This window comes from Lolium perenne, chromosome 4 (assembly GCF_019359855.2).
Source record: "Lolium perenne isolate Kyuss_39 chromosome 4, Kyuss_2.0, whole genome shotgun sequence".
Taxonomy (NCBI): domain Eukaryota; kingdom Viridiplantae; phylum Streptophyta; class Magnoliopsida; order Poales; family Poaceae; genus Lolium; species Lolium perenne.
In genome coordinates, this window is record NC_067247.2 from 105,122,213 (window position 1) to 105,132,898 (window position 10,686).

The 10,686-nt window shown below is 55.4% G+C and overlaps 1 protein-coding gene across 1 annotated transcript; it reads left to right on the top strand.

The window, feature by feature from the left end:
• Positions 1-599: 599 nt before the first annotated feature.
• LOC127347060 (uncharacterized) lies at positions 600-2,731 on the top strand. The gene is made up of 3 exons (XM_051373289.2): positions 600-1,217; positions 1,460-2,387; positions 2,628-2,731. Exons 1-3 carry the CDS (start codon positions 600-602, stop codon positions 2,729-2,731), a joined length of 1,650 nt encoding a protein of 549 aa, XP_051229249.2.
• The last annotated feature ends 7,955 nt before the right edge of the window (positions 2,732-10,686 follow it).

The following is a 10,686-nucleotide window of genomic DNA, read 5'->3' on the forward strand; positions in this document are numbered from 1 at the left end:
TCGCTAACTTCCGGCGCTACCAGATCAAACTCAACCCCCTGAAGTGCACTTTCGGGGTCCCCTCGGGACAGCTACTCGGCTATGTCATCTCCAAGCGCGGCATCGAGCCCAACCCGGAGAAGACATCGGCGGTCATGCGCACCAAAAGACCTGCATGTCTCCTCGACGAACAAAAGCTCGTCAGGCGAGTCGCTGCACTCAATCGCTTCATACCCCGACTCGGCGACAAGGCCACGCCACTCTACCGCCTCCTGAAGAAGTCCGATTCCTTTCAGTGGATGGAAGAAGCACAAAAGGCCTTGTAAACTCTCAAAGACGCACTGCAAAACGCACCTATCCTCGCCGCTCCCCTACCACGAGAAACCATGCTCCTCTAGGTCGCCGCGTCCAATCGTGACGTGAGCGCAGTCATGGTCGTCGAGGACAAGGAAGAAGGAAAGGAGTAGCTCATACAACGCCCAGTCTACTACATCAGCGAAGCCCTCACCGAGTAAAAGCAACGGTACCCGCACTACCAAAAGCTGGTATACGCCATACTCCGAGCCCAGCGGCGACTGGCCTCCTACTTCCATGCGCACCCTATCAAGGTCGTCGCCTCAATGCCACTCGCCGACATCATCCTCAATCGTGCCGGCCGAGTCGCCAAGTGGGCATTCGAGCTCGGCGTCCACAACATCACTTACGAGCCACGCCGCGCGGTCAAATCCCAGGCGTTGGCTGATTTCTTCATCGAATGGGAGGAAGCACAACAGCCAACCTCCCCGGCCGACCTCAAGCATTGGATCCTTTACTTTGACGGCTCCAAGAAACTCGAAGCGGCGGGAGCAGGAATCGTCCTCATCTCACCAAAAGGCGACACTATGAGGTACGTCCTGCAGCAACAGTTCGAGCCCTGCACCAACAATATGGCCGAATACCAGGCGCTCCTCCATGGCATGCGGATCGCCAAGGAGATGGGCGCAACAAGACTACACTGCTTCGGCGACTCTGATCTCGTCGCCAGCCAGACCGCCGGCACCTGCGATGCCACCGACGGCAACATGATCGCCTACAAGCGAGCGGTCAACCAGGCCGGCGCCAGCTTCACCGGGCACGTCGTCGAATGGGTCGATAGGCGCAAGAACGAGGAGGCCGACGCACTCTCCAGGCTTGGCAACAAGCGACAAACACCTCCGCCGGGCGTCTTCTTCGACAACCTTACCCACCCGTCGGTGCGAGTACCCCGCGAGGTCCCACATCGCCGAGCCACCCGCACCCGACTCCGTGCTAGTTGTAGTCGTCTCAGACGCTGGGGACTGGACGGAGCCGTACATCAATTACCTCGAGTGGCAAGTCTTGCCCATGGACGAGACGGAGGCACGTATGATCGTGCGTCGATGCAAGTCCTTCACCATCATCAACCAAGATATGTATAAGCGCAGCATCTCCGGAGTATTTCAGCGGTGCGTGACCGCCGAAGAGGGATGCAAAATCATGCGCGACATACACGCAAGGGGACTGCGGTCACCACGCGGGCGCACGCTTGATAGTGACCAAAGCCTTCAGGCACGGCTTCTACTGGCTAACAACCCACGCCGATGCAGTCCAACTCGTCCGCGCGTGTGTCGGATGCCAGAAGTATGCAAGCCAGTCGCACATGCCAGGCTCAGCACTCAAGACCATCCCCATCACTTGGCCATTCGCCGTTTGTTGCATGGATATGGTGCGCAAGTTCAAAACAGCCCCCGGCGGGTACACCCACCTTCTCATCGCCGTCGACAAGTTCACAAAGTGGGTAGAAGAAAAACCCATCAAGAAGTGTGACGGCAAAACCGCCACAAAGTTCCCGCGGGAGTTGATCTATCGCTACGGATACCCGCACAACATCATCACCGACAACGGCACGAACTTTGCCAAAGGTGAGATGGCAGATTTCTGCGAGGAAAACGGGATCCGACTCGACCTCGCCTTAGTCGCTCACCCCGAGTCCAACGGTCAAGCAGAACGAGCAAACCAGAGCATCCTCCACGGAATCAAGCCGCGACTGGAGGTGCCCTTGGAGAGCGCGGCTAGATGCTGGGCGGAAGAACTACCCTCCGTACTCTGGGGCATACGCACAACTCCAAATAGGTCGACGGGCTACACGCCTTTCTTCCTGGTATACGGTGCAGAAGCAGTCATGCCCACAGACATCGATCACGACTCGCCACGCGTCGTGAACTACGCCGAGGAAGAAAACGAGCTCGCCCGTCAGGAAGGATTCGACCACCTCGACGAGGAACGGGACCTCACACTCTCTAGAATGGCCATATACCTGCAAGGCCTCCGGCGCTATCACAGTCGCCGAGTCTGCAGTCGATCCTTCCAGGAGGGCGACCTGGTCCTTCGGCTAATCCACGACAAGAAAGGCATGCACAAGCTGTCCCCGCCATGGGAAGGGCCATTCGCCATCAGCCGCGTACTCGGCAATGATGCCTACTACCTGACGAACGTGCGCAAAGACGACAAAGGAGAGCCGCTCACCAGAGAGGTCGAACGCCCCTGGAACGTCAATCTCCTTCGTCGGTTCTATACCTAGTCGCCATGTAAGCAACAGTCGAACATCAATAAAGATAATATTCACTCCTCTCATATTCGCTGATCCTTAGATATAACCGTGCACCACACAAACATATCTCCCAAGTCGCCGTTACGAGCTAGTCGCCAAGACGCGCAGCTTAGGAACCGGGAGACTTTCGCTTGCTTCTACTGATAGAGCAATCCACGATAAGCTAAGTAACTCGGCTAACAAGGACACGGTGGGTAAGCTAGTCGTAACACCATGACTAGCCCATTCCCCGTTCCTTACGCCGTCAAGCGAAAACAGCGACTGGATCCTACAGTAGGGTTGCCCGCTTGACCAGCCCCCCAGGCCCTAGCAACCGACCAATGCTACGCCATACAGCATACAACTGCCCTCATCTACCCTAGGACCGTGACTTGGAAAGGCTGAGTACTACGACCGGGGACTCCGCAAAATGGACCCGCGGCTCGCTAAGGAAAAACGCCGAAACATGAACCTCCTTCGGGGTGGCCATGCGACTGGCCCATCGGGCCACAATGAGCGGCGCGCTACAAAATAGCGCACCCCAACTGCCACTCTCCCTACCTTTGAAGCAGCCATTCGCCCTATACGACTACGTACTGCGACTGGGGACTTCGCAAAATGAACACCCAGCTCGAACAGGAAAACAGTCATGTCGATAGCCTTCATCGGAGTCGCCCAGCGACTGGCCCCTCGGACCATGGCTAGTAGGCCCGCTAACAAAAACAACAGCTCGAAACAGCACAAAAAACACATTGCAGTGAACTAAAACTCGGCAAACATGGTAAACACATTCCATACATAAGATTGTTGACAGTCAAAAGAACCCGCGAGTCACTTCCACAGACTCGCGGGAACAAAATATCTTATTACAGGAATAAGGGGGAACCCCCCCCCCCCATGAGCAACGCTCCCCTACTCGGAAGGCTCAGCCTCGGAGTCGACCACCGGGACCACCGGCTCCGCCCCACCTTCTTCGTGGACGAACTTCGGCGTGTACTTCACGACCGGATACGTCGATAAGGTATTCGTGGTGGCGGCGTGGAACAGGCGCTCGCCGGGGAAGTCCTTCGGCTTCTCTTTGAACTTCTCCTTCTCAGCATCCTCCGGCGCCGCCTGGCTGGCGATGTGCGTCTCCAGGTCCGCTATCGCCAACACGCGGCCTGCTTATGGACGGACCAGGTCCATAAGGCGTGGCACCTCTGCGACATCAAAGTCGCCGGTCTCGGACAGGAACCCCGCCGTCACCTCCTCCACGTCGAAGCCCTCGGAGTAATGGACGAGCACCATGCTTAGAGCCATGGTGATGCCCACCCGGCAAGACGAGCGGCGCAGCCAGTCCACCACGGTCGGAACGTCCATGATGGCCTTGAAGACCGAAGCGGCGTCGCGCGGAATCCGCTCTCGTGGGCTTAAGTACTGAAGCGTCGCCAGGATATCCCCCGCACATTTAATAATGCGCGTCATCACAGTCTCAAGACACTCACGGGGGGTCGCCATCTCCACGAAATCGCAAGTCCCTGAAAGAAGAAAAAGAACAAGTTAGCACTCGCCACACCCGGACTCTCAAGCAAACTCGCGACACCCGGACTCTCAAGTAGACTCATCAAGCTCGGGGACTGGACCCACAAGCGGACTCGCCACGCTCTGGGACTGGATCCCCAAGCGGACTCCCCACGCTCGGGGAGTGGACCCCCAAGTGGACTCGCCAGGCTCGGGGACTGGACCCCCAAGCGGACTCACCATGCTCGGGGACTGGACCCCCAAGCGGACTCGCCATGCCCGGGGACTGGAACCCTAGGCGGACTCGCCATGCTCGGGGACTGGCGACTCCAGCACATACGATAGAAACAAAAGAAGCAAAAAGGCACATACACTTACCGAGAAGCTGCCGCGACATCTCCCGGACGAACGACTCGAAGCTGGTCTTTTCCTTCTGCATAGTCAGGATGGTTTCTGCAGAGGCCTCCTTTTCCGTGGCGAGCACCTCGGCATGCTTCACCTTCAGTGCTACATGTTGCTTTTCCGCTGTCGTTGGCATCGTGCGAGCCGTGTCCCTCTCCTCCAGTGCTGCGGCAAGCTTGTCTTGATGCTCGGCGATAACGTCCATCAGCTCCTTGCCCTTACCCTCAAGGACCTTGGTAAGGTCAGCGATCTCCGACTTCGCCCGCTTCGCCGCAGCTTCAGCTTCAGTCGCCCGAAAGTCGGCCTCCCTGTACAGCGAATCCTTCACATACCCGGCGCGAGCTTCGGCGAGCGCCTTCTCACGCGCCTTTGCTACAAAGAAACGACTATGAGGAATAGATCAATCAGCAGAACAACGTTCAAAGGAAAAGGGGTAGGACACTTATTGCCGATGACGATAAGGGCATGATTCTTCTTCGCCGCATCCTCCACCAACGCAGTCAAGCGCTTCACCTCAGCCTGTAAAGATAGAAATACACAGCAAGGTCAGTCGTCCGGTCAAAAACAAAGGAAGAGACTCGACTCGCCCCTTCAGCCCAAGTCGACCCTCGGGGACTGGGGGGAGACCGTACTACCTACAGTATCTTACTCACCGTGTGGACTTCGCCAAGAGCATTGTGTAGCTCGGCAAACGACAAGGATGGAAGCCGCAGCTGGTGAGAGGTGCGCAACTCGTCACTCTCCTCGGGAGCAGTAGCGTGCACCACTGCCTCCATCGATGGTGCTCCCCCCTCTGGCGCGAGAGGATCTTCGCGATGAGCGGGGTCCCTCGCCGCTTTCGTCCGCCGCTCCTTCAATGGCGCCACTGACGAGCCGCCCTCCGTAGCAGCGACTCGCCCCTTGGATCTTTCCCCGCCACGGACCCGGTGGCTGTCTTCGTGACCGTGGCCCCGGCCGCTCTCACCGAGGCTTCGGCCTCGGTGGCTCCCTTCGCCGTGCTGACCCCCGTGGCCTGCCCGGTGGACTCCACGCCGGCGGTCTTCGTCACGGTTGCGGCTTCCCCTCGCGACGATGTCATGTCAGCAGGGTCGGCCGCTGCCTTCTTCGCCTCGGCGGCTTTCTTTGCTTCGACCGCCTTCGTCGGTGCTGCCCCGCGCGCGGGGATGGTCTTCTTCAAGACCTTCTGCTTGGCCATGCGATGAATTACCGGTATCCCCTAATTTCTTACGCCGGAGTCAACTAAGCCGGAGAATGCAGGTAACACTTACTTCACGGTCGGGAGCGTCTTCACGCCAGGGCCGACTCGCTCCCCAACATCGAGCGCAGCCTTGAGGGGGCGCTGGAGCACCATCGCGCCCTCCAGGACGGTTTGGCGCATTCGCTTGGGCCGCGGTTCGACGGGCTCCGCGGCGGGTGCCTTCCCTTCCGGCAGGGAAGTCGCCTCCTCCTCTTCCTCTGCCGCACCTTCTTCTGGAGGGCTCTGCGATGAGGAAGTCGTTCCCCTTTTTGCGCCGCGGGCGCGTCGAACGAAGTCCTGCGCCTCGGAGTCTGACTCCGTGCGGTATCCGTCGTCTTCCTCCTCGTCCTCGTTAGCCTCCTCGCCCTCGATCATCTCCAGGGGTCTTTCCCGGCGAGTGGGGGGAGGTGGTTAGAAATCTTCTGCCACCACTGCATCAAAGCCAAAAAAGCAAGGTAGCGACATCACCGAAAGCAGTTGCTCGTCGCAAGGAGAAATGGAATTGTCACATACCTTAGGCGCCGGCTTGTCCTTGGAGTAGGGCTCTGCTCGGCGTCGAACGTGGTGAAGGTGGCCGTGATGATTTTGGCGAGTGACTTCCGGTACTCGTCCTCGCTCCACTCGGTCACCGTGGAGCGGGTGCAGTCGTTCTGCCCCCGGTACTCCCACATGTAATGGCCCCGACACCGTAAAGGAATCAGGCGCCGGGCGAGCCAACAGTTGTACATGCTGGCGGCGGTCAACCCAGCATCCTTCAGCGTCTGGATCGCCAGTCGCATCGACTTCACTACCTCCTCATGGTCGCGCTGCAGCGACCGCACGTTGAGGCGCCAGGGCACACTCGGCTCGGGCGAGTACTGGGCGATGGCGACCTCGCCCGCCCGGGCGAGCTCCGTGGCGTAAAACCAATACTTGCGCTTTTGCGCTTGCGCCTTCTTTGGGAGCGCCATGTCGATGAAGGCCTCTCCGGATTTCACCTGGAAGGTGATCCCGCCATTGGGGATGAGCGACTGGTCGCTCTTGTTCACCCGAGCCATAATGGGAAGTAGGGCGGGCAGCCCAGGTAGCACTCGCACAGCGCCACGAACAGTGCGATCTACTGGACGCTGTGCGGCCCGAGGTCGGAGATCTTGATGTTGTAGAACGCCAGGAGCTGCCGTAGGAAGTCGGAGGTGGGGAGCGCGAAGCCGCGGTCGAGGAAGCTCAAGAAGATCACGAACCCCCCAGCCTCGGCAGCGGCTCCGTCTCGTTCGCAGCCGGAACCATCCACCTCTCGTGCCTCATCTCGGGGATAATCCCGCCGGCGATGTACGGGAGGAGGGCCTCCTTCGTCACCTTGGACTTCCCCCATCCTTTGGCCGCCATCAATGCAGCTGGAACTTGGTCGCGGGGTGGATTGAGGATGAAAGCGGAGAGAGGCGAAGGAATGGAGAAGGAAGAAGTGTGGCGGAGTGTGCAGCCCTAGCCCGCCGTTCGTTCTTTTATACCCCCTCACTCGCCCGAGTTAAGGAACAAAATCCGCCGTCCGATACCGTTCCGAGATCGACGCCCAAAGATCAGTGGTCGAGATTTGCGCCGGAGTTATTTGCGCGTCCGTTAACTAGTTGTTAGTTGTCTTATCGCGCCCAATGGTCAAGCGCAGAGTAGCAGCTCGTGCCTCGGTCAACGTGAATCTAGCCATTGGATTCGCCACGTGTTCCCTCCTGACAACATGCGCTGATTGACAAGCGACGACTGGAAAACGCTGACTGCCATACGTCGACTGGTAAAGGTCGGTTGGAGCATTCTGATTGGCTCCTTGCGACTGATGCCTGGGTCTATTTTAACTTTTGTTTCAGGAGCCCGTCAACGACTTGCTTCGACCCATCGCCAGACCTCTTCAAGCCCTGCCTCAAGCCCTTACTTCATCATTGACGCGCTCGGGAACTACTGATGGGGATACACCCTAGGGGGTGTGTCACGAGTCTCACTCGGTGCAGGAAAGGAGGTCCAAGGAGAGTTCCAGTCGACATGGGCGACTAGTGTAGGGATTCGTTGCATAGAAAACAAAAAAATTCCTACCGCGAGAACGCAATCCAAGCCAAGATGCAATCTAGAAGATGGGAGCAACGAGGGGATGAACGAGACTAACCCTTGAAGATTTCTAAAGCCTACAAGAGGAGGCTCTCGTTGCTGCGGTAGACGATCACTTGCCGCTTTCAAAAGCGCGTAGAAGATCTTGACGGTGCCACAATCGGGCAGCACCTCCGTACTCGGTCACACGTTCGGTGTTGATGACGACGTCCTTCTCCCCGTTCCAGCGGGCAGCGGAAGTAGTAGATCCTCCTCGGAATCCCGACAGCACGACGGCGTGGTGGCGGTGTCGATGGAGAACTCCGGCAGGGCTTCGCCTAAGCGTATGCGGGAGAAGTGGTGGAGGAGGAGAGGCTAGGGTTTGGGGAGAGGGGGTGGCTAGGGCGCCGGCCATGGGCAGCCCTAGGTGGTGCGGCCAAGTGTGTCTGCCCCTCCCTCTCCTCCTCATTATATAGGTGGAAATCCCCAAGAGTTGTAGTCCAAGTCTTCGAATAAGACCCCAACAACAAAACCTCCCATAGGTGGGAAACCTACGCAAGGGGGGAGTCCTACCCAAGGTGGGACTCCCACCTTTCCCTTAGGTGGGGTGGCCGGCCACCTATGGTGGAGTCCACCTGGGACTCCACCCTTTAGGGTTTGGCTGGCCATGCAAGGTGGAGTCCCTTCGGGACTCCACTTTCCATGGTGATTTCTTCCGGACTTTTCTAGAACCTTCTAGAACCTGCCATAAATGCACCGGATCATTTCCAAACTTGGAATATGACTTCCTATATATGAATCTTATTCTCCAGACCATTCCGGACCTCCTCGTGATGTCCTGGATCCCATCCGAGACTCCGAACAAAACTTCGAACTCCATTCCTTATTCCATATCTACTTAAACGACATCAAACCTTAAGTGTGTCACCCTACGGTTCGCGAACTATGTAGACATGGTCGAGATCTCTCTCCGACCAATAACCAATAGCGGGATCTGGAGATCCATAATGGCTCCCACATATTCAACGATGACTTAGTGATCGAATGAACCATTCACATACGATACCAATTCCCTTTGTCACGCGATATTTTACTTGTCCGAGGTTTGATCATCGGTATCTCTATACCTTGTTCAACCTCGTCTCCTGACAAGTACTCTTTACTCGTACCGTGGTATGTGGTCTCTTATGAACCATTCATATGCTTGCAAGCTATTTAGACGACATTCCACCGAGAGGGCCCAGAGTATATCTATCCGTCATCGGGATGGACAAATCCCACTGTTGATCCATATGCCTCAACTCATACTTTCCGGATACTTAATCCCACCTTTATAACCACCCATTTACGCAGTGGCGTTTGATGTAATCAAAGTACCTTTCCAACATAAGTGATTTACATGATCTCATGGTCATAAGGACTAGGTAACTATGTATCGAAAGCTTATAGCAAAAAACTTAATGACGTGATCTTATGCTATGCTTAATTGGGTGTGTCCATTACATCATTCACATAATGATATAACCTTGTTATTAATAACATCCAATGTTCATGATTATGAAACTAATCATCTATTAATCAACAAGCTAGTTAAGAGGCTTTACTAGGGACTCATTGTTGTTTACATAACACACATGTATCAATGTTTCGGTTAATACAATTATAGCATGGTATATAAACATTTATCATAAACATAAAGATATATAATAACCACTTTTATTATTGCCTCTTGGGCATATCTCCAACAACTAGGCCCCAAGCCACTAGAGCGACTGGGCCAGGATCCTGGTGCGACTGGGCCTAAACCCTCAGGGGCGACTGGGCTGAAGGCCCAGGCGACTGAATACGAAGCTTACTTTGAAGAGGCGTAACGAATCCCGAATTAGTAGCAACTGATATGATTCGGACTTATCTCCATGTAACCCTAGATCGAGGGTGTCCATATAAACCCCCGAGCTAAACCCTAGAAGACACACCATCTGAGATCCGATCTCTCCCTCATTGCTCTTGGCGTAGCCGCCGACTGAGCCTCCCATTGTAATTCTCCACTGAGCAATAAGATCTAGCAGGACGTAGGCCTTTTGCTCTCCGAAGGGGCTGAACCTAGGTAAAACCTTGCGTCCTGTGCACCTCGCTCCGCAGATGGCTATGCTCTCTTGCTCCCGCATCAACGAAGTGCTGCACCCTATAGCACCTGCCGTGGTCACATCCACGACACTGATTACTAGGCTTTTCGTGTCTACCAGGCTAGCATCGGTACACGGATGGTGTCTACGGAAAAGCCAAAGATTATCACATAATTTTGTAGTATATCAACAATGCGCTCGCTGTGCCAAATGCAGATCAGGCTGGTGCTTTGTGAGCGCACGGTCATGGAGAAACACCATAGCACACCACTTATCATATCCTATCCACCCTTTCCATTTTCCATAACTGAGATGCATCTTTTTATATGGTGGCTAAGCTCGCTTAGCTAGCCTAGTAGTAGTAACCAGTGCTGCTCCCCACACTATTGCTAAAACTTCTTAGTGCCCTATGACTGAATTATCACATCGGTTGCTAATTATAAGATCATCACAAAGGAAGAAGGCTAACAAAAACTGTGCTTTACGACTATCATCAATCATTTCGACGCAAAGACCCTAGGGTCACATCCAGCATCAGTCGATCGGCTGGTCTGATGTAGCTAGCTGCGTAGGGCCGCACGAAGATGCAGGCAACTAGTTCATATCCTATTGTCTTGCCAACAGATTCGCTTCTTCTTTTCAGGCTTTGCCATGGGAGATGGGACAGGGAATTGGGACAACGAAAAAAGAAAAAAGTAGAGGAATTTATCAAAGTGTGTATATAGAACTAAAGAGAGAGCAAAACCAAAAGGCAGGTAAAATCACGCGGCTCCCTCCCCTAACATGTGTAGATAGATAGCAGA

What these genes read in the sequence shown, in the direction of transcription:
- LOC127347060 (XM_051373289.2), top strand. Translation starts at nt 600, where the DNA reads ATGCCACTCGCCGACATCATCCTCAATCGTGCCGGCCGAGTCGCCAAG. An exon ending in TTACCCACCCGTCGGTGCGA is followed by an intron (nt 1,218 to 1,459) that starts GTACCCCGCGAG and finishes TGACCGCCGAAG; the next exon opens with AGGGATGCAAAATCATGCGC. An exon ending in GCTAATCCACGACAAGAAAG is followed by an intron (nt 2,388 to 2,627) that starts GCATGCACAAGC and finishes GCTGATCCTTAG; the next exon opens with ATATAACCGTGCACCACACA.